Source organism: Trachurus japonicus, chromosome 19 (assembly GCF_045865225.1).
Source record: "Trachurus japonicus isolate A0001 chromosome 19, Traja_1.0".
Lineage (NCBI taxonomy): Eukaryota > Metazoa > Chordata > Actinopteri > Carangiformes > Carangidae > Trachurus > Trachurus japonicus.
This window is the reverse complement of record NC_140925.1, coordinates 17,235,608-17,259,753: the sequence shown is the minus strand read 5'-3', so window position 1 is coordinate 17,259,753 and position 24,146 is coordinate 17,235,608. Positions and strand designations below refer to the sequence as shown.

General features: G+C 43.0%; 1 protein-coding gene across 1 annotated transcript in view; it reads left to right on the top strand.

The window, feature by feature from the left end:
* spata20 (spermatogenesis associated 20) overlaps window positions 1-11,288 on the top strand; it is a 64,282-nt gene extending 52,994 nt beyond the window's left edge. Inside the window, exon 16 of the mRNA XM_085762454.1 lies at window positions 10,224-11,288. Coding sequence (XP_085618580.1) covers window positions 10,224-10,415 — 192 coding nt within the window. The 3' untranslated portion in view covers window positions 10,416-11,288. The remainder of the gene's footprint in view (window positions 1-10,223) is intronic.
* Window positions 11,289-24,146: the final 12,858 nt, after the last annotated feature.

The following is a 24,146-nucleotide window of genomic DNA, read 5'->3' as shown; positions in this document are numbered from 1 at the left end:
TAATCACAATTTAAAGACCACAGAGAATGCTTTAAAATAACCAAAAAGGATCGTTGGAGGGGGGCTTTAAAACCTGCAGCTGACAGAAGGGAAGGGTTTTAGAGAATGACTGTCTGACAGCTGTGAAGATTTTCTAACAAAGTGATAGCTGTTGGTGTTTTCTCAGAAAAGGCGTAGAACTTGAAAGTGAACAATACACAAAGCCAAACTGCTCAAACTCCCTGATGTAATGACTGCACTCTAACAGTTGGTCAACCTTCTGCTGGGTTGCCTGGGCAATGGTGTCTTGAAATATCAACATCCTTTGTTGCATGAAGATGTATTTATAAAAATACCTACAGACACGTACTTCAGTAGTTATACCTGAGGGCCAGTGTAACCAATGACATGAAATTTGCTGTTTTCCATGTGAGATATTCCAAGACAACTGACTAATCCGTGGTAACACTTCATATGTCAGATGTGATCTCCTTAACATTTTTTATGGTGTTACCGAATGAGAATTCCTTTTTATCTCAATGCAACAGGAATTGATGAAGTCAGTGGTAGGTATCAGGGCCTGATTGAAGAGAGGAGTTGTTAATTCTGCGCAGACACCGAGGCGTTGTCACATCTCACCACGGACGTCGGTGATTTAGTGGAGAGGGTCCTGTAGAGACTGTCAGCAGCTGAAAACTGATGCCCAGCGTGACAAAGGACAGAGCACGCTGCCGGAACACACTCGCCCACTCACTTAGCTCAGGTCGGAAGACACACAAAATCAGTGTATGTGTATGTGTGTGCGTGTGAGCTACTAGATTTTCATTGGTGTCAGTATAAAAAAATTTGAGATGAAAAGCGTGCATTAGCACAATTTTGACATTTTAGAGCTTAACCCATTTGACAACAGAAGCAATTTTAAGTTTTTTTTCTCTCTTTCAGTGGAAATGCAGCAAACAGGAGCAGACAGATGTTTAATCAGTGCATACACCGAGTTCCTTCAGTGAGCATGAAAACAGAAATGACGCTGTGGATAATAAGACAGACAAATATAATTTAAAAAGGAACTATGCAGGATTTTTAGCTTATGCTACATTTTTACCTAAATAAAACAGCTTTGGAGTAAGTGTGATGGTTAAATAAATGACTTGAATGGAGAATGGAGGCTCTCTGCCTTCTCTTGGTTGAAAATAACCTTTCAAAATCAGAGCCTCCGACCCGGTGTCCTCGCTCTCGTCTCGGCGGCACCACGACACAAACACGCTGTAACTGTAATCTCTTGTTTATGGCGGATTAAGCTATACAAATATACACATAGTAACGCGTATATGATGAATAACATTATGTACCGCTCTATCGATTGCATTTTCGCTTCATTGAAAACAAATGCACATGGCCTGGAGGAGGGTTAGCAATAGCAACACAGAGGAAAACCAACTGGACTTACATAGTTCCTCTTTAAATCACAATGTGAAGAAATTGATTTATTTTTTTATTTTGTGTAATTTCATATCACTGTAGAGGTGTGTGAGTCTGTGAGTGTGGAGTGCTGTACATTCAGGTTTGTTTGCTTCAGTGGGATACACCAGACTCTAAATAATGATTTTATCTATTTTTATCAACGTCATTGTGATATTTTTGCATTTGGTATTTAAAGCACTATGTCTATACCATGGGATGACTTGACTGTTGGCAGAGATTTTGCTGTCCTGTGTATTCTCTTTTAGTTTTCTATTTTAATATCTGGTCTGGTCTCTAGTCATTAGGGGAAATGTTGCAAACTACTTTGGATAATATTTGGTTTTACTTTATTTTTTCCTGCATTTTCACTGGATTTAGAAAAAAGAGACATTTATGCCTGTTTGTAGTATCAATGCTAACTTCTCAATTAGTTTTCTAGACTCTACCAATTATGCATCCATATTCAGATAACAGAGAGTTTTATTCTGCAATTGTCCCACTGGGATTGCTCAGCTGATTTACATAATTGTGAGAAACGACGCTGACAAAATGAATACTTCCTCCATTTTTCTATAATGTGAAATCATTTGCTGCCATCACTTCCACACTCCGTCAGTGATAACCCCATTGGATACAAGTTGTAGAGTTCATCTAAACTTACATTCAGCTTTGGCTGTTAACCTGGTGGAAAATCAGTGTAGTGTGAACCAGTGGAGTTGTTGCCTGAGAGCGTGCAGCCATTGGAAATAATGGCCTCAACTCTGCGTGATGTTGAACTGACAGAGCTTTTGGTAAATCTTTAATAAGTACCTTTTGTAGAAGCATTTGTTGAGTTTCTCCATTTATTCACTTTTTCCTTTAACTTGTCATCCGCCTGCACAGTGTATTCAAATGTGGCCAAATTTAAGTGAGGTTTTGTGGGGATCCAGACCTTCCTCCGTGTGCTGTCAAAAAATTAGAGCCTTCACCACAGTGAGAGGGGTAATGTAGAGAAAAAAAGGGAGGAGGAAGAGGTGAGGAAATAAAATGTCACATAATAATTGAAAAAGAGTAAAAATCAAATGTAAGAATAGAGCCAATGTATAGAACAAACATGTACGAAGCAGATCAAATACATTTTAAAGGGATAGTGCAGTAGTTTGGCAAATTGGCCCATTGCCATAATCCCTATAGTTTAAGGAGTTGGTTTGTTACCTTTATTTGTCGGTGCAAGCTGTTTTTAGAACGGCGGAGCAGAGCTGCGAGCTCCTCAGAGCTACGCTACGGAGCCACGGAGTTACGAGACGGAGTTGTTTTCGAGGCAAATGCAGAGACTGCTTGTCGAAAAACTGCCACTGACGGGAATGCGCATCAGCGGTTATGCGTGAGTTTACCAAAACAACTCTTGTCTTGTAACGTTCTGTTCTTATCTCATAGCGTGGTGAATGTGCAGGTCACAACTTGTCCACAAAAGCGTTTTGGAGTTTTTTGATTGTGTATTGGATGAGTTTGATGAGGGAAACCAAGAAATCCCATTAGCCTCCGTAGCGTAGCTCTGAGCAGCTCGCGGCTCTGCTCTGCCGTTCTAAAAATAGCTTGCACCGACAATTAAAGGTAACGAACCTACTCTCAAAACGATAGGGATTATGGCAATGGGCCAATTTGCCAAAATGTTGAACTATCCCTTTAAAGCGATTTAGCAGAAGAATAAAAAAGACCTAATTGATATTCCCGCATGAGTCTGTCTCAGAAATGTCTCCTGCCTGGTTTTCTCACCTCACCCCCCCTCCCCTCCTCTCTCTGTGTCTCCTGGTGCAAATTCAGATGAGTAACGGAAGCTGATGGTGAAGCTGGTATCGACAGATGACTGAAAAACGTGTGCGGCGCATATGGCCCCCCGCTGCCCCGTCTGCCATTTTACTGTCCAAGTGTGAATGTGTGTCTGTTCCTGTCCTGGGGTGGCGGGCCAGATGCCGGGTTCTGATAACGACTGAGGGAGTCCCTTCATGCAAGATCGTATCTGTGTGTGTGTGTGTGTGTGTGTGTGTGTGTGAGAGAGAGACAAAACAGTGAAAGGGAGGGAGGAAGAAAAGCTTCTCATGCATGGCTGCACGTAGCACTATTAAGAGCCACCGTCATCACTGTTCCACAGGTATGACAGCCGCTCTCAGGAGTGTGTTTGTGGGGCGTTCATCATGTTTCTTTGGCTCCACATCGCTGACAGAGGTCGGCCTGTGACTCATGTGCATACTACTTGGGTTAGAAACCAGGGGGATAAAAAACATTAACATTGATGATGTGTGTCTATGTGTGTGTGTGTGTGTGTGTGTGTGTGTGTTACTGTCAGCACAGGTACACTGTGTTCTTTTAAAGTGTCTGAGCTCGACTGGTTTGGCAGAGTGAGAGAAGGAGAGTGGGAGGGAGCTGTCAGTGTAAGGACACTTAACGGGTGGGAGTTGTGTGTATCTGCGTGTGTGCACGTGTGTGTTGATGTGTGTTTGTTTCAGGGTTGCCCAGTGTATGAAGGGATTAACCCTGTGGGAGTTTGACTGTGTTCTCATGCGTATCCAACTGTGCTGTCTGCTACGGCTTCACACACATACACACACACACACCGCAGTCCTGTCTGGTCCCCAGGAGTGTGTGTGTGAAGATATTGTTGTTGTGACACAGACAGACTACAGCGTGACCTTTAAGTTGAGGGGTGCGTGGTTGGACGCGGTCTAGACCCGGGGAGAGACGGCACCGAGCTGAGAGAGAAGAGTCAGGAGACGGAGAGGGAGAGCGTTCGCTTTGGCAGGGAAATCCTCCTCCTGTCTCCATAGCAACAGTCACACCGTTATGACCACATTCCATCACACTCCTTACCAGTCTTCCCCTGTGTGTGTGTGTGTGTGTGTGTGTGTGTGTGTGTGTGTGTGTGTGTGTGTGTGTGTGTGTGTGTGTGTGTATGGCCCAGTTCATACCTGCTGGCATTAATACGCATCTCGGTCAACCAGCTCATCTGAGGTGGGCATACATCACATCAGTTCACACCTGGCAGTGGAACACATCTCCACCTGTGTCTCCGGAGAGTTGTGATTGGCTCTCACTTCCCAGGTGTTATATTATTATATTATTATTATTATTATCAAGTCTTTATTTTGTTTTTGTTTGAGAGGTACCGATCGTTCCTGTCGATGGCAGTTTTTCGGCAGCAGTCTCTGCATTTGCTTCGACAACAACTCCGTCTCGTAACGTTTCATTATTTCATAGCGTGGTGAATGTGCAGGTCACAACTTTTCCACGAGAGCATTTTGGAGTTGTTGGATTGTGTATTCGATGAGTTTGATGAGGGAAACCAAGAAAACCCATTAGCCTCCGTAGCGTAGCTCTGAGCAGCTCACAGCTCTGCTCCACCGTTCTAAAAATAGCTTGCACTGACAATTAAAGGTAACGAACCTACTGCTATGACTATAGGGATTATGGAAATGGGCAGATTTGCCAAAATGTTGAACTATGCCTTTAACATGCTCGAAAGGGTGAAGAAAGAGGTAAAAAAAAATCTTATATGATCCTACCCCTTGTATGTATGTATGTATAAAAAATAGAAATATAGAAATCTATTCAAAACCTACATACACCCATATACAGACCTATATACATTCATATTCAGCCGATATGCATCTATAGTATGCAAACTAGGGCTGCCACGATTAGTCGACTAGTCACGACTACGTCGACTATTAAAATCGTCGACAACTAATTTAATAGTCGATGCGTCGTTTCTTTTCTTTTTTTTAACTTTGTTTTTCTCTCAAAACTGCTGGGGCACCTTCCACACACGCACCCGCCGCCGCAGCCGCCCACCACACATACACACGTGCACTCACTCACTCACTCAAGGTGAGTTTACAGGTGGTCTCTCTCTTTTCTCTCTCTACCTGTCTTGTCCCTCATCAAGCGGCACCGGTGTAACCCCCCCCCCGCCGCCGCCGCCGCTCCCGCCGCTCCTCTCCCTCCCTCTCTCTGTGTCATTTTAAATGAGAAGCGCTACTAGGAGCGGTACCGCCGCTCCACCGTTTTAAATCACGGACTGAAAAACAGCCGTTCATCATTTAAAAATAAAATCGCAGACTTTGAGACTCTGTGTTGGAGAATACTAGAACGTTACCGCGTCTGGTCACAGCGTCCTGGTCACGTAATGAGCGCTCATCTTAACGAGCAAGTCTTCTCTCCCGGCGTAAATCTACGTCAATATTTTCCGGTAGCTCATCACAGTCCACACCTTGCAGAGTTTGAGCTGCACCTCAGTTTCACTTGTTTTCATTTGACAGTTTCACACAGAACTTTCTGGTGGAGTCTTTCCATGTTTCTCCTTCTGTGACAGTAAAAAGGGAACATTTACATTTTTTCAGATTGTCTTATAAACTATTTGATTTTTTTTAACAGAACGACTCCTATTATTTACAATGAGCACAAGTTATATTTGATTGATAGGCCTACCAAAACTTTATTATTGTGAACAATTCCTTAGTTTCAGGTGTCCACCTCATTTTATTTAAATGTAGCTATGTTTAATGCCAGAGACAAATGAAGGAAAGACAAAAAACCTTTAAGTATTTATTTTGGTGTTGTTTAGGCCAGTGCCTTATCCTTATTTTACTCAGCTGTTTGCACTTTATGCTACAGTTAAAGCTGCATATTTCATTAAAAGTTTAATGAACTATCATCTTAATTGTCTTTATTTTTAGTTAGCATATACCTTAAACACTTCAAGCTGAAAGCTAATGATGGTATATAAGAGCAGCTGCATGCTGGTGCGATAAGCTGTATGTTTTACATTCAATTTACGTATGATCCGATTAGTCGACTAATCGAAAAAAATAGTCGGTGACTAGTCGACTATCAAAATAATCGTTTGTGGCAGCCCTAATGCAAACAAACACATACATCATTTCTGTTTACAAAGACCTAATGCGTGGTTGTTTTTAGTCCAGCTATGGCAGACCGGGCAATCGTCAGTGTGTTTGTGTCAGAGAGAGAAAGAGAGAGAGAGGTAAGGAGGGGCTGAGCCGATCGATGCTCTGTCCACAGCTCTACAATGAAATAATGTTTTAGCCATTTCAAATAGTAGAAAAAAATAGCAAATCAATACGTGGCAGTCAATGTTGGTATTGTGGTGGGCCACCGCAAATAAATCAATGTATGGGGAACTCTGTGAGAAGAGAGACTGGCAGAGGACTTTAGTTGAGTAGGTGGTCCCAATGATCTGAACAGGATCTGTGTGAGTCTAAAAGATGTCAACAGAAAACCCCATGCAGCACTGTGTGAATCTGTAGTTTGAGAATTACTGTTATTTGTGCCCTGAGCTGTGTCTAACAGGTGCGGCAACATCACTGCGGAGAATGAGATAAGATGAGACAGAGCAGTATCACTTCATCATCCCCCTGAGGAGGGCTTTTACCTACCACGCAGAACATTTAGTAATAGATGCAGAAACGCCTCGCCACTGCCGAGCCAGGCTTCAGTGACGGCAGACTGGCATTGAGGGCTCCTTGGCATTAGAAGTGCAGATGGCTACTGGCACAAATGAGCGTCTAAATGGCTCGAGTTGAGTACTTGAGGTGCACTGAGACGGCCTTGAATGAGAAGAGGAGGCTCATTGAGGCAGAATGGAGAGGATGCAAACAGTTCTGCATGATGGCCTGGGTGAATGCTGGCTGGCAGGTCTGCAGGGGGACAGGAGGACTGTCTGCACTAATGGACAGGGTTGCCAAATGGCCAAAGGCAAGAGTGTGGGTGGGGGCTGGAACGTGCAGAACCGGGGTTGCCAAAGGTACCCCAGTAGCCACCTGTACATGGATACATGGCTTTATAGGAACTGGGTGGGTGCAGTCACACTGAAGGGACTGTGCTACAGTTTATGGATGGACACACTTCACTCAATATCATTTGACATTTTCGGTACTAGTTCTGCTCTGATCCCTGACCTTTGGTACTGATAACAAATATTTTCCTTTTTTTATTGTTATTAACACAGATTACAATATATTGATTTACAGTTACTATCAAGAAAGAAATTATGCTTTTTAAATATAGTACCTTATCTAGAGAAATATAATTGCAAGACCAGTGGGATGCCATTTATTGAGACAGAAAACACTGTATTTTACGTAAGACTACTTACTATTATTGTTTTGTATGTTTTGAAAACCTGCCTGTACTGTAAGAAACTTGTATTTTCTTTTAAGCCCATGTGGGCTGGGCACAGTAATGTGCTCAATCAATGGCAATTTAGTCCATGGTCGTCATCAGTAGATTTACCTTGCTCAGTTGACATGTTCCAACTTTTCATGATTTTGAGCAAATTCCATAACATCTCATCTAAATTTACTGAAAAGTTGGACTTAACATTGAATTTATAACACGCCAACTCCACATACTTGAAGGGATAGTTCAACATTTTGGCAAATTTACCCATTGCCATAATCCCTATAGTCTTCGGAGTGGGTTTGTTACCTTTGATTGTCGGTGCAAGTTATTTTTAGAACGTTGGAGCAGAGCTGCAAGCTGCTCAGAGCGAGGCTAATGGGATTTCTTGGTTTCCCTCATCAAACTCACAATCCAACAACGCTCTCATAGACAAGTTGTGACCTGCACATTCACCACGCTATGAGATAATAATGGAACGTTACGAGTTGTTTTCGAGGCAAATGCAGAGACTGCTTGTCGAAAAACTGCTCCAGATGGGAACACACATCAGCGGTTTTGCATGAATTTACCTTGAAACTCTGTCTCGTAATGTTCCGTTATTATCTCATAGCGTGGTGAATGTGCAGGTCACAACTTGTCCACAAGAGCGTTTTTGATGAGTTTGATGAGGGGAAACCAAGAAATCCCATTAGCCTCCGTAGTGTAGCTCTGAGCAGCTCACGGCTCTGCTCTGCTGTTCTATAAACAGCTTGCACCGACAATTAAAGGTAACGAACCTACTCCTAAAACTATAAGGATTATGGCAATGGGCCAATTTGCCAAAATTTTGAACTATCCCTTTGAATAAAATGCTTTTTGAAGGAATGTTTCAGACTAAAGAGTAAATTAACCATGCAACATACCTTACCCCTTAAGTAGTTGATGTAAATCAGCTATAATCTGAACAAAAGCTATGTAAACAGACACTGTTGGACCTTCTAACCTTATAATAGCAGCACTCAGTGATATAGGTAAACACCGCTGTCACACAGGCAGCCTAAAGCACTCTTTCTTTCTTTTTTTGGCACAAGAAAGTATTTAAACTCTTGACACAGGGACAAAAGAGATGCAGAGTTTCTAAATTGATCCATTGTCTGAGTTATCTGGCACTGCTCTACAGAGGCTGGGGGATAGTTTTAAAAGTGAAGAGAACAGTGGAACGGGTCCAAATCATCAGCACTGTGTCGCAGCTGACTCAACAAGATAAAAGAAAAAAAAAATAAGACGATTTAAAGTGAGAAGTTTTCCTTATCATAGCTGTTAAGTGTTTTTTTTTCCTGCAAGGTGTATTGGCGTTTACCACCTCAGCTACAAAGCCAAGAAGCTTCAGTAGTTTTGTACTCTGTAATACATTCATATTGACCCTCCACTCTGTCACTCACCAACCATACATGTCATGCCTTCTCTGGCAGGACGTCACCTTGGATGACATGTGTTTCCAGACCTCTCTCCTCATTCTGTCTTCCTCCCTCCTCCTCCACTCGCCTTCCTTTTACCACTCTGTCTGCGCTTGCCGTAAATGTTGTCATCTCTTGCCGCGTTGCGAACCAGGGGTGGTGCGGGGCCAGGAGGAAATGACACGTGTTTGACAGGAAGCCGCCGTAGGGATGGACAGGGCAGCCCTGTTTGACTTCGCTCTGCTGCCTGTCCAAGACCACCATCACCGACACACACACGCACATGTTTGGTTCTTTCTGTAGTTGTGGGGACTCTCTTTTTATATCATGTACCCCCCAAAGCCCATCTTTCATAAATTTAACCATTGCAACTGAAAATCAAAAGCTAAACCCCACCTCCTAATTCCACACACATAAAACCCAGTGTAACCATCACACAGCCCAGTGAAGTTGCATGGCTCAACAGAAATGTCCCCACTATGACATCTACAGAAAGACACGTGTCAATCCAAACATGTAAAGACAGGCCGTCTCTTTCCATTCTCTTTTCTTGCCACTCTGAGCCACACACTCATCAATAAATTCATACATTTGAATGTTTTTCCATGTGTGACAGGGCAACACTGCTCTATTTTGTCCACCCACTCAATTGTCTCTCCACTATTGAGGGCATCAGACCGTGTTACCCATTGACCCACAACTGAATGTGTTATTTTTAGGTCTATTTTGCTTTTGGGTGAATTTGCATTAAAGAAAGAAAAAAAAAAACATCTGGCTCTAAAAGTATAAAACATGGTTTAAAGCCCTGAACAAACTCCAATACGGTAACCTTCCTCCTTGGTGACGGGACTGCTGCCATATGGAGAAAGGAAACATAAAATGACTCTATTTTCTCAAACCATCTCCAGAGGTAGTCACAGACCCATTTAGCTTATTGAAAATAAAGTTATAAAGGTATTGCCTCGTCATTGCTCTTATAAAAAACTCTGTAAACAAATCCAAATGCATATGAATCAATCATGCCATACATGAAACAACTGTAGAATGTAAACTGAAATTCATTTTCTGTAATGTAATCGGCTCTATATTATCTGATAACCTTTTATTTTACTTCATGAGAGATGTTTATTCAAACTGAGCCTTTTTCTTCCATTTCACCTCTTTTGTGTTCAGGTCTTGATGCTCGTTGACAGCGACGACAGTTTCCTACGCCAGCGCCTCCCCGCCCTCTCCTCCATGTCGCAGCAGGCTGGTGAGGCCACAGCCTTCGTCTGCCAGGACTTCACCTGTTCCCTGCCCGTCACTGACCCCCAGGAGCTGCGTCGCCTGCTGCTGGACGGCACCACGGAGGCACAGGCAGAGTGACAACCAAAGAATTTCACTGTCTGATAATTACCAGGAGGTTAATATTCCTCAAAGACTGCACGCTGTCAGTACGCAGCCCCAGATCTAGTCTTTTTTCTTTCTTTCTTTGCCATAATTAAATACCAGCGCTTTAAAAAGTGGACACGCTAGATTAGTAGGAGTGGTTACCGTGAGGTGACTAAGGTCAAACCTGTAACTCCAGCTCTGTGTAAGCAAAACCAGCAAAGTATTACCTCAAATATCACCTCACATTTGATCTTAGCAGGCTTTCTGATCAATGCAGCCATATTGAAATCCAGGTATACAAATATCCTTATAAAGAAATATGCACAGCAGCAGTGGCAGCCTTTTGAAAATATGCAGCACTTGGCCAAAATGTCCTGGCCTGACTGTTAGCCCAGAAGTACACCACTGACTCTCAATAGATGTTAACCTGAAACCACATGGATGAGTTGGAAGGACTGTATTTTACTGATGGATCAGTCTGCCATGTTGTCCTCTCCCCCTGTGTTTCAGCTCTCATGTCCATGTCACATGGATCTGACGGGGGAGGCCTGCTTGCCTTGGCTGTAAGAGTGTGTGTTTGAGTGAATAAAAAAAAGGTTGGTTTTTTAGGTTTGTATTTTTCCATGTACATACATTTTAAAAGTCCAAAAAGTGTGCATTTTATTTATTTTGTAGTATCGTCACTGTGAAGGAGCTGCTCTCTAATGAGCCTCCATTTAACATCTGCTCTCACACTCATTCAGCTGTCTGTTATCTTGGATTCTCCTGTGCTGCTGCAGTTCCTCATGTCTTGTGATTTTTTTCTTGAGGTGTAGACAACAACGCACAGCATGTATACGCACAACCCTGAACAATAAAAATTTCTCTTACAAGCAGTTTTTGTTTCATTTTTTGATTGAATGTTTGAAATTATGATTCTTGTGGAACAACACAACACATAAGACTTGAATACTATCCAATTTTATTCATGTAACGCCACTCAGGACACAGAAACGAAAATATTCCTACAATGCGCAACACTTTGCAACAGTGGGGAGGAAAAACTAAATTTAAAAGGAAGAAACCCCCAACTAAACCAGACTGAGGGTGGGTGTCCATCAGCCTGGAATGAATAATAAAGGGAATAGAGGCTGGTCCAAGAACAGCTTAAAATGAATGAATACAGCTGTCAGTCATTCCATGTGGTAATACTTACTGTAAAGGAAGCATGTATAAGTAGAAAAGTATCGGTCCTAGCACAGAACCTTGTGGAACACCATGACTATAACTTTGTGTGTGGTGAAAAATCATTGTTACTATCATCAATGATGGAATTAGTTTCTTTCTGGGCGGTGTTTAGCTCAGTTGGTAGAGCAGCCCCCCCATGTGTTGAGGCTACCATCCTCACTGCAGGCGGCCCTGGTTCGAATCTCCCCTCTCTGCCTCCCCATTTCCTGTCTCTCTCGACTTAAGGCGAAAAAAAACCCCAAAAATACTTTAAAAAAAATTAAATTAGTTTCCTTGTTTGTTTGAACGACAAAGCTTAGGTCTCTGGAGGACGCTACACAGGGTCTTCATTAACATATTTTAGACTCACACTGTCCCTGAATGCAGCACGAAAGAATTTTGGAGAAATACTAGAATAAATACTGACATTTTTACAATGTTTTTCCTTCTCTAAGTCTAAGACAGGAAGTCTCCAGAAGGAACATATGAAAGTGCTAGTAGTCTGCCTCTATGCTTTTATACTATAAATAATCCTCATACACAGAGAAACTCACTGTTGTGTATTCTCCCCTCCAGCATGATGCATGAAGGTAATGTAAACTCTGTGTGACTGTGTGTAATAACGAGAGGGGGACACATGGGAGATAGTGTGTATACATGTCTATGTAGGAGAGGGGGAGACAGATGGACTGCTAATGTTGAGGCGAGGGAGTTTGTCTCGGAGGGCGCAGCTCTGGGCTGTGGAAGCGATGGAGAAGAAACAACAAGGGGGGGGGGAGAAAAGAGGCAAACGTGATTCCTCCATCACACAACCTTCTTATCCACCAATATACTACGAGAACACCTAGGCCATCTGCACTTGTTTACTTTCCTTCTCCCTTGCTCTCTACTTTTCTTTGACAAGAGAGAGGAAAAACAGGGTGTGGAGGAGGAGAAGGAGGAACAGAGACAGACAGATAGGAGAGAGGGATCACTCTGTTCCATTTTAGCTCCATCGTGTCCCGACCTCACTTTTTCTTAACCTGTCAGTTTGGGAACAGTCACGCTTTTTTTTTGTCACTTTGGGGATCCTTTTCATGTATTTCCACCAAATGCTTCCACACTCTTATCTCCTCTTCCCTCTCTCCGTGTCTCACCCTATCATCTTCCACCAGGTTGGGACCCATCTATCTCTGGTTACAGACACACTCGAGTCTCTCCCTCTCTGTGCCTCTGCATGTAATCACGTTGGAACTGCTGTCTCCTCGTTTATTTAATCTTTTTTTTTCTTCCCTTACACCCTTGCTACCATGCACCATTTGTTACCCCCCCTCCCTTTTGAATTCCATCACTTGTCTCATTATTGTTCCGCACTAATTGTTTTGATGAGCTGCGCAAGCTAAATTTTCATTAGCTCTGGGATTAGTGGCTGACCCCAGCTAACCTGTTGGCCCACTAATTATGGAGCAATAATCTACACACCATAATGACTTTATTGTTAGATAAATATACAAACAATATGCTTGAATGGGATTCAGTGATGAAATAAATAAATAAAATATAATATGGTCCAGAAGATATCTAATCACCCCAGTCAGTTTGAAGGTGTGTTTCTAGCTGATGCTTAAGCAGAAGTAGGGAAGCAGCAGTGTAGATTGTGAATTGTAAGTGATTCCACTGTACTGGTGCCAGCAAATGGCACACTCACTCTTTGTTGCAGTTCCAAGGTAGTGCCAGAAGAGCTATTTCTGCTGACCCACAGGAAGTGTGCCCTTGTACATAGGGGGTGACAAGGTCAGAGACGGCTTGGAGCAAATCCATCGAACACATAAGTGATAAGTAGAATCTCAAACTATATTCTGGAAGCAATGAGAGGCCAATGAAGCTATGGTAAAAATTGAGTGAGTGAGTTCTCATAGTTAAAAGGTGAGCAGCTGGCCTTGCAGGAGATCATTTACTTGCCATTTTACTGAGTGCAGAATTGTAATAATCGTGATAGGATGAAAAGCAGCTGCAGCAGCAGCGACCTGTCTCCGTTCATTCATTTGCAGCAGTGCTTTATTTCCAAGATAACAAATTATCTCTTCTCATCACATTCATTAATTAAAATCCTGTATTTTCTGTTATCTGGAGGGAAAAAAGTAAGATTGGCTTTTACAAGATGCAGACTTATGAACCCATCCTGAGTATCTGCTATAAATTTTGAGAAAGCATGAATAGCTTTTCAAAAATTAAATCTTGATATCACCTTGACAAGATGAATACATGTTCCTTTGTACAGTTTGGAGACACTTAATTGTATGAAATCTAGATTTAGTTGTCACTTGTAAATTGATAATGTGTTTTATGTTGTATAGACCTGATTTGAGAGATACATTTTATGAAATATACACATGTTATACACATCTGTACAGCTTTCTTTAACAAGGAGTGTCAATGATTAAACAAGATGAGGAGGCACTTATCAACTTATTCTGCTAACTCATACTGCAATTGTTGTAATATGCACTGTACAATATTCTGGATATAGAAAAGTGAGCTAATCTATGTGTATAGTGTTATACTTGCAGGTTTGTTGACGTGGATGAAATCTCATTATTTTCTATATGCTTTTTTGTTTCGTGATCCTGGTTTTACATTATTAAGTCATGCTAGTGTGTGCGCTATTGTGCTTTCTGTCAGATATGGCTCCTGTGTTTCAGTCTTTCTATGTGATAATGAGGCCACAGGAGTCTGAGAACAGCGACAGACTAACTTGGAGAGAGGAGAACATTAGGAGGCAGAGGGTAGGTAGGGGAGGGGAGGGGGGCATGGATGCTCTTGTTCTCATCTTCTAATACTAAGCTCAAGGAAGCATCTTGAACATTTCCCTCCATTGATGTAACTTATATTACATTATTAGAAATAAATGTGTTTGTCACTTCAGCAACTCTGAGATGCAAAACTATTTTTGTGCATTTATGTGAAAACAGTTGATATATCCGACATATTGTATGTATTCACCACAGTAAGTGTTTGCAGACCTCTGGATCCACGTTATAAATACAGTATGTGTGTTTGTCACTACAGTATGACTAATGCTTTTGACATCACATAGTTTATTGAATCCATTTTAGTGCTCAAACAGCGATCACTGCTTCTTTAAGAACACTAGCAAATTTGAGTACTCCGTGATTTGCTCTTAAGAAGTGTGGTCTGTCAGAATGCCCAGGGTGATGCTGCGAATGATCGATTAGAGGTTATTGTTGTGGGAGGTGGTGATGGAAGTGAAGAAAGATCTGTCTATTCGCATTCATCATCACTTCCTCTGGAGTCAGTGGGAGGGATAGGAAGATAGAAACAGACACAGCATCATAACAAACAGCTATAAATCCACTCATTTCCCACATTACTGCGCCGTATATAGTACACGGCACTAAAACAGCATTTTTGGTGAATTTATATGTCTGTCAGCTTCTCTTACTCTCATAACCTTGCAGTATCATCCCCACTTTGTCTTGCTCTCTGTGACATTTCAGCCAATGCTACAGCAGGGTTGGATCATGGCTCAGACTACATCAGAGGCAGCGGCATGTCAAAAGCAGTCAAGCAGCAGAGGGCATCCAGCTGGATAGTGTCGAGCCAACCGGAGGCCGGGGAGGAGCTGGAGAGGTAATGGAGTCATCGTCGCAGTCTGGATGAAAAACACCAAGCCCCAAATTTAACATGATCACCAGTATGGAGAATGTAACATCTGTGGCTGCATCATGTTTATGTTGTTGTGCATCTTCCCAGCGGGGACGGTCTGAGCCGGGTGGGATCTCCAAGCTGATAGCAGCTGGCTGGTTGTCAGTTGTCATGATTAGACAATTATATTGGCTGTAGCAGATCCAGAGATGCTAATGAGTCAGGAGTTGAATGTCTCCTTCCTCATCTACTTACCAACCTGTAATTATACAAACTTAACCACATGCTAAATCTTCCAGAAAGTCTGTGAACACACCCATCCTATTAGCTGGAAATACAATCCAACAAGTGAAGTTTAAAGGTAGAAACTCTACATTGTACAAGCTTAAACAAAAATGATTACGGATACAGAACCCTTCTGAACACCTTTTATTATAGCCTACAGTATCTCATGCTTCATTTTTCAGAGGATGCTGCCTTTTTATATTGTCCACTTTTTCAAATGAAATAGGCAATGTCATCTCTTCCCAGACGGACTCGCATAAACTATTATGCGGGCATTTATGCCTCCATCAGAATGAAGTGTAATGAAACAAAGCGTACAATAGCTGAGTAAGAGTACAACCATCTTACCACAAAATGACTGTGATAGGAGAAGTCACCTTTTAGGCTATCACTTCAGTTAAAATCTTACAGTGTCTGGTATTTACTGTATCAAAAGTAAATTTCTTACATTATGTAGGCTAGCCCATTTTAGAATTTTACAAGTAAAGGTTAAAAAAGTGAACAATTAGAATTTTGATTAAAAAAAAAAACTTTATTGTTGTAACTTCAACAGCAGAGCCCATGCAACAGATGCCTCTTTGATGTTGCATTTACCTGCAGTCAAGGAGAATTCATTCACCAACCTTTATTTTGCAATAACAAGTAACATGCATAGGAGAAATGTTGTTGAGGAAAAAGTGAAAGTTAAGTACAAGTAGGTTACAGTTATACATTTGATTTGAAGTAGCCTATTTCATTACAGTAAGGTTGTATTTGCACGAAATATTTGTGCTTTAGCCTTACATTACATCATTAGATATTAAAGCATTCCTACTTTGTTACACTTAAACACTGCATGCTTAGTTAGCAAGTTACAGTAGTTAGAAATAGTTCTCTTCTTCCCACCGCTCTGACTTCCCAGGTGTAAAACAATCCAATCACATCTCTCCATGAGCTATACGAGCCAATCACGTTGTACCTGTCACATCAGTTCGTTTTCCCGCAATCAGCGTCTCAATTGTGAGCACCTGGGCGGGTAGTGAATCCCAGCGCCTATCTCTGCAGGAGGTCGCGTCGCTTCCGCTACTTTTGACAGGTTAGAAAAAAAAACAAAAACAACGCTTGCTTGACAGCAACGTCAACACATCAGCTTATTCCCGCCTCTCGACATTAGGCAGTGCATTTGTATTCACAGTCTATGGGCCTTGCTTTGCTCCAGTCCTCCCCCACCTCTCCCCGGCTCAGCGACAGGTTCAGGTGATGGCTGCCTGCGTCCATCTTGTTTCTGCTTCTTCCGAAAAGTCAACAGTTTCAGCCAGTTCTCCACTCCACCTCGGACTACACCTGGAGTCCTGGACCACTTCAACAGGTCCCAGAACAGACCGACTTGACGCTGCACCCAGGCTCCATGCTGCAGACAGCCGCCTTGCACAGTCCTGCTCTGGAGGCCACTCAGCTCTCAGACCCCATGACCCAGTCTCGGTAAGCTAATGCACACGCTGCAATCACATCTAGGCCTACAGAGCAGAGAAAAACGTCTTGAACACAACTGTTAGAAGCTCCAAGACTGCTCATCACTTATTGCATTAATTACACCAGTTTAATATAGTGTAGCAAGGATATGGTCTGGAAGAAAGTTTGCTTCAGCCTATCTGCACCTGTTTGTCCATGTTAGTGTGAAGCCTCGTGCTTCCACTGCTTACAGGTCAAGGAGCTTTGTTTTACTCTTGGTAAGATGGGCCCTCTCCTCCCCGTTCATTATCTAAGCAGGAGTTAATAACAGAAAAGTTTCCTGCATCACCTGACGTCAGTGTTGTTTTCATAATCTAGATCTCTGTCACCTGGTCATGATCCTACTTAAACCACACACATTGTAGTTTTGGTTAGCCTGGTGCATCAGGTTAGGAGACCTTATCAAAGTCCTTCTGACCTTATTCATGCTGCATGGTCTACATCAGTGGTCCCCAACCACCGGGCCGCGGACCGGTACCGGTCCGTGGATCATTTGGTACCGGGCCGCAGAAAGATTAAATGAAAATGAAAAAAAAAAAAAATCGTTTGTTTCGTCTATTTCACACTTCCGGTCGTTTTATTTTGAAAATGTTGCCACTTCCGTTTGTGCATCGTTCCAGCGCTGCGCAATTGACAGGCAATTGACAGGCAGGCACCAACGTAAAAGAGTGAAAAACACACGTCGCCGGGCCGGGAAAAACTCAATAATAAGACGACAGAAGACCCGACGCTTTCCAACAAGAAGAAAGCTGTTCTAAAAGAAAAAGCACGAGTCCTGTTTAAATGACGGGTTCATTGCAGGTGATTCACATGCTCCAAGCTCCGCAATGTGTGTGTGGGACCCGGCCGGCTCTCTGCCGCTTCATCACTTCACAGAAAACTTATCTCCCTGCGTTCTGGATTTAAGCAGAAAAGCACGGAAAACCTGCTCCAATTACAAACATATTATGTTTGTGAAACGGAGTTTTCTGCAGCTTCAGCAGCAAAACGAGATGACAGAGTAGACAGGAACCGAGATGACAGACGGAGCATCACCCCCAGATGACTGATATTATTGTGATACTATATTATGGTGAGTTGTAACAAAGAACGTAAACGTAAGAGAAAACTAGGCTATGTGAACGTGTAGTCCTGTTTATACAGTAGGCCTACATGTAATGTAAACAGGAGAACGTACGCTACCCCCCCCCCCCCCCCCCCCCCCCCCCCGAAGAGAATGACCACCGCCGCCCCCCCCCCCCCCCGGGCCGCGGTAAAATTTTCCACCGGTGACCGGTCCGCGGAGATAAAAAGGTTGGGGACCGCTGGTCTACATGATGTCATGCATTACTGTTACTTTCAGTTTGGCCATCAGGCCTCTGCTATTTCCTCACTTACTGTAATTGCTTTTTATTGAAGTTGGTCTTTGCTGTTATTCATCTCATTTGGAGTGACCTTTATGTTAGTTTTGTCCTCACATAGCCTTTGTGCTGAATTATGGCTGTTGTGACCTCATGGAACCTCATGTACTGCTGACATAATTTGTGTTTTGTCTCTTTTACCTTAGTTTGTTAATGGCGACCTTCATTTCTGTTTAACACAAACGTCTCTTGTTGGTAATCTTTAACCTGTTTGCATCATCTTATAATATTTTGGTTCACCTGTGCAGCTGCAGGTGGCAGTGAACAGGCACTTATGAGCATCTTAGCATAATAGCTCAAAGTGCTGCTGTGGCAACCTCAGCACCAACACACCCTCACAGAGCTTGACTGTAGACTCTTGAACTGAAGTCCTCCTACACATGCTGGTGTTTTGAAGTGGCAGCCTTCTCTCTACAAATTGTTATACACTGTAGGCTAATATAATTTTATATAATTGTTATCTGAATGCCTTTGCATCTTAGTAGGAATTGTATATTAATTTGTATATTTTATGGAAAAAGTCACTTTGTCTCTCGTTAAACTGTTTGAGTGTGACACCAGGGGGAGGAGTGATAATGTGGGGGCGAGTGAGGAGAAAGGGGCAAACAAAAGAACAAAATGTCACCAGGTCGATGATTTAGAGTGAGATAGGCTGAGAGAATTATGAGGTGAGATGCCTGAGAAAACACTGTAATGATTTTTATTACTGCACCTTGTAGACGATTATGGTCTCAGTGCGGCGTAGAACCCTGGCTGTCTTCTTTTTGAGGTGGGATCCCCTCTAACTCGTTTTATTGCCACGCAGTCACTTTGTGTGAGCGTTACCACCGCCCTCCTGTTACTGCATTCCCTTTTCCAGCTGCAACACTGCACCATAAAGCTTTGTGGTGGATATAAACTACTGCGCCAGTAGAGATATTATTAGATATTATAAACAATGTGAGCAGAGATTCCTTTTGCCTCATGAGAGCAAGAAAAAACATTTCAGAGCCACTACAGCAGTCTATAAATTTCACCATGAAATGTTCTGTGAGACAGGTGTATTTTGTGAATGTATTCACCGTTGGGATTTATGGAAGCCCATGACTACCAGAAAAAGAAGAGGGAAATTAATGAAATTGGGATCACAAACATAAACAAGAATAGGTTAAAATTCCCACTTCTCATTTCCATGTTTTTCTGTCTGTCAGACAATAGAACAAATTTAAAAGAAGAGACTGGAATGTTGCCTCGTGGAGGCTCCAAAATACAGATTTCTGTGATTGCGATGTCACCAAATCACCATACTGACCAAAAACACAGCTTAAAGGTGTACAGAAATGGCCGTTTGTCCTGTTTGTTGCGCCGAGTTGTCACGAGCTGCAACACAAGTTTACCCGAGTAAGGAAAACGAATTTGATTGGTCGTTATCGAGCGGGCGGGATATTCAGCCCGAGCTCCGTGTGTGTGTGCGTGTCTCAGACGTTTGAATGACGGATTACGGATCCGATATCAGTGGCTGGTAAATCGTGTACAGGCTGACGTATAATCCGTGCGCCTGCATTATCCAATGCGAAAAAAAAAACACACTTCCGTGCAGTTCAGTTGTTTAGGCCTACTTCGCTGTTTTCTGTTGCACTGTCACTAGACGCGCTGCGGTGGGGGTTAATGGCCACGCAGCTCGCCAGCTGGAGATCATTGTTCGCAGGTCGACCAGCATTTAAAAAAACCTGCGTCAACCCGTTAATTATAGTGGGAAAGCAGCTTAAGTTAGAGACTATGGGTGTATTCACACCTGTGAGTTAATGTATTCTGCCAATGGAGAGACAACTGCACAATCTGATTGCAGCCCTCGTCATATCACATTGTTTTTATGCACCACTTTAAGCTGACTAGTTGGTTTAGTCCAAAAATGTACCGCAGTTCCAGTGGTTGGGTCGGATCGAGACCGGCTCACGTTCTCACCACAAACCTCTCCAGAGTCCGTTTGGAAGCGCACCAAGACCAGGTCTCGGTGCACGTCTGGCCCGCTTTTGGTGATCACTGAGCACAACTACCACATTCACACTCCTGACCAAACAAACCACACTGAGGGAGGAAAATGAACTCATGATAAAAAATGTGATTCAACCAAATATGAGGCAGGTATGAAAACACTGCCGTGATTTTGGCTTCCTTTACTTATACAATGAACACTCAGACATAAAGTTAGAAGTGAATGATGTTCAACTGGTTTTTCATCATAGAGATTGAAAGCTTTATTTACCTCAACTCCAGCATGTAACAGACAGGTCTTTATTTCTAATTCCCTCTTTATGACATGTCATTGGTCTAGTATGAAGCCTCATTTCGAGTCGCTCTCCTCCATCATGATAAAGTTACAGCGCAATGTGTTTATACAAAGTCAACCTGTGTCAGATGTTCAGTCATTCCTCTTCCTCTTATAGTAATAATGAAAGTAGTTTATTTGCAGTGGCAGTCAGGCTGAACTGGGAGCAGTGCTCTGCTTCACTGCAGGTTAACAGCAGCTGGGAACCACAGCAGCTGGTTGAGCGGCAGTAACAAGAGGTGTGGCTTGACTCTGATGGTCAGCACCCATACATGGTCCAGTTACTGTATGTGGCATTTGTTTTTGACCAGTGGTGGGAGTAGCTTGCTTGCACTTAACTCCCAGGCATTTTTGATACAACTCAGCTAAGTATGTGTGTGTGTGTGTGTGTGTGTGTGTATGTTATGAAATTTTAAAATGGACATCATCGAGAGAGGAAATTGATCTCATATTTTCTCATTTGCCTTGGAACGGAGGTGCATCAGTCATCATGTTTTATGGGTATTGAATGAAAAACAAACTCCTAGGAGACCCTGACCAGAATGGCAATTAAAGTAGTCCAGCTGTGTAGCTGTGAGTCAAGCAGGTTGGGATTCATTTTTATTTATTTATTTTATTAGATTTTTTTTTTTTTTAATGAAAAAGGATGGTAAAAAACAGATGTCACTTGTATCCACTCATTGGTGCCGAGGAGAAAAAGTGGGTGAGGAAGAAGAAACATGAGAGAGCTGATCAGCATTTTATCAGCACGACGGAGTGAACACACTCGCTCCATCTCCCTCACTCTCTCTTTCTCTCCTCCTCATCCTGTAGATTTATCATGTATTGTCAAGCCCGGTTTGTGTGGTGGGTAGGGAGGTAACTAGAGCAACGGAGACTGAGGGGGAACAGGGCGACTAGTTCATCATGTTAGCCTAGTTAGATGAAAGCCGGGAGATGAAAGTAGAGAGAAGAAGATGCTCATTAAATCCTTCCTTCCCCTCTGCCCAAATCCACACTTCTCCATTTCCCTCCTCACTTCCTTCCTCTCCTCTCTTACTCAGCATCACAGTTTTTGCATCGCGTTTGGTGAGAGAAACATAAGCATTTGCACAAGACAACAGGGTGATTATAAGCTCCCTGCTGCTCAATTTGTTCCCTAAATTGGAATCAATATGGCTGTTTTTGGAAGATAAAATCGTATTGTTTTTTTTACTGAGCCAAATAGTCAGGGTCAGTTCACATAAAGTTACACATGAAATTATACCAGCGTATGTGCTGAGTCTGCTCTCTTGTATCTTTCTTACAATTAAACTTTTGGCCGAAGAAATAAGGGAGATTATATTCAAGTAGTTGAACATCTTGTGGTTTTACGTGCACGGTTTGCACACACACATTCAAGTGGCCGTGCCCGTCTTGGTGTCTGAGCCCTTGACATTTGCTCGACATTTGATGACATTTGTCGACACGTGTAAACTGCAGGATTTGAGAGTTTAACAGAAATGGAAGGAGAATAGTGATACCCAAATGTCAACGGGCTCCGGCCATCTGTTGAGATGGCTCCAGCACTGAGGTGAACTGTGGGACAATGTGACGCTGGACACTTGTGCTAAGTCACAGCTCCGAGTCAGGGTGCTGCTCTAGGGGCCATGAAGGCTCCATTCACACAATGAGCTGGCTGCAGTTTATTTGGACAATATTTGGGCTTTCAGCTGAGCTGATAATATAGTCTCCAAAGGAACTGGTGAGATTAAAGCAACAGTTTTACCACTCATTTTGGGCGCAAGTCAAAAGTCACACACCTAACAATGACTGTATGATTTGCCAACACTGAATGACACCTATCTCACAGGCCAAGTATCTCTCTAGTATATGTCCCATAGTACTGCCCTGGCTTCTCGTGAAGTGAACTCTGATATTAACAAGCGAGGGCAGTCGTCTTGACCTGTATGCCTCCTCCATCACATCCATAATCCACCTGGAAGCCCTCTGTCTGGACGGGGTGAGCTCTGTCCTGGAGCCTCTGTCACTGACAAACAGCCCATCAAGGTGATGAAAGGCCACACTTGCCATTGCCAGAGGGAAAACAGCCTACAGTGCATGTTGACAGCCACCTTGGCTACAGGGAGGGCGTTTGTAGACGGGGCACCCTCTGCTCATCCTGGTGGTGTCGGGGCCCCAGCCTGTGGGCCCACACGTTAACCTCAGTCAGAACATTAACATACAGTTAAGGAGTCATGTGGCACAGTGGGTGGAGCAGGTGCCCCATATGCAGAGGCTACAGTCCTCGCTGCAGGCCTTAACCGCATGTCGTTCCCCCTCTCTCTGCCTCCCCATTTCCTGTCTCTCTCAACTATGCTATCAGATAAAGCCAAAAATGCCCTAAAAAAAAAAAAAATATATATATATATATATATATAAAAAAAGCATGTACTATTTAAGTCGGGGCTATGTTATAGCTTAACTGTGCCATTTAATTGGACTTCTGTCCTTGTCCCAGTGCACAAACACAGGAATGTAATTGTTTATTGACTAAAGCGTGGTAGAGATATGGACAACTTCGCAGCTCTGTAAACTTTGTACGTGCTGTGCATTTGTTACCAGCATCTTCTTCCTGTTACATTTTGTTTGACCCCTGAGTCAAAGTCTGGGGAGGGAAATGCTCAGAGCACTTAGGCCTGTTTGTCTTTGTGGTAAACATGCAGGAGCAACTCGGCTCCCAACCACATTATCTTGGTGTCATAGTCTGACTTTGAGAAAGAATTCTGTCTTACTCACTCACTTTCACATGTATTGTCTGGTGTTAGTCAGAGTACCACAATTAGTCACACTAACACACAGTCATGTAAAAGTACGAGTGTGTCAACATTAACTTCCAAACAATTGACTCTGTTGGCCTTTTTCCTTGGTGGAGCGCCTTGAGGTGGGGAGCGACTGTCTACCCCCCTTCCACCTTCTGATGGAGGCAGCTGGTCTCCAAGCTGCCATGCTTCCACCTCAGCAGGGTTAGCTTCTGTTCCTTTGGCATCAAACTGTAATTCATGCATCGATTGTTAGGCATCGCCTCCCTCACGTGTTCATCACAGAGGTCTGAGCATCATTAATTAATTACAGTATGGCCATGGGCAGCTAGCAGTGGAGCGATGCAGGAACAACGTACAGGTCACACCCACATGGTCAACCTCACGATGTTCTCTTGTTTGTGTGCTGAGTCAGACCAGTGCACAGTGAGGAGGCAGGTCTTTCTTTCTGCTGGGCCTGTGAATGGGTCACCCTGGTATTTGCTGATCAGTGCTGATTTAGCCCTGTCGGTTGTGAGGTTTGGCTGGCTAGTGGTTCTCCATACACCTGTGTATTAATTCATTATTGACCAGGGGCAGGGATTCTGTCTTTGCCCGCAGTGTTCATAGA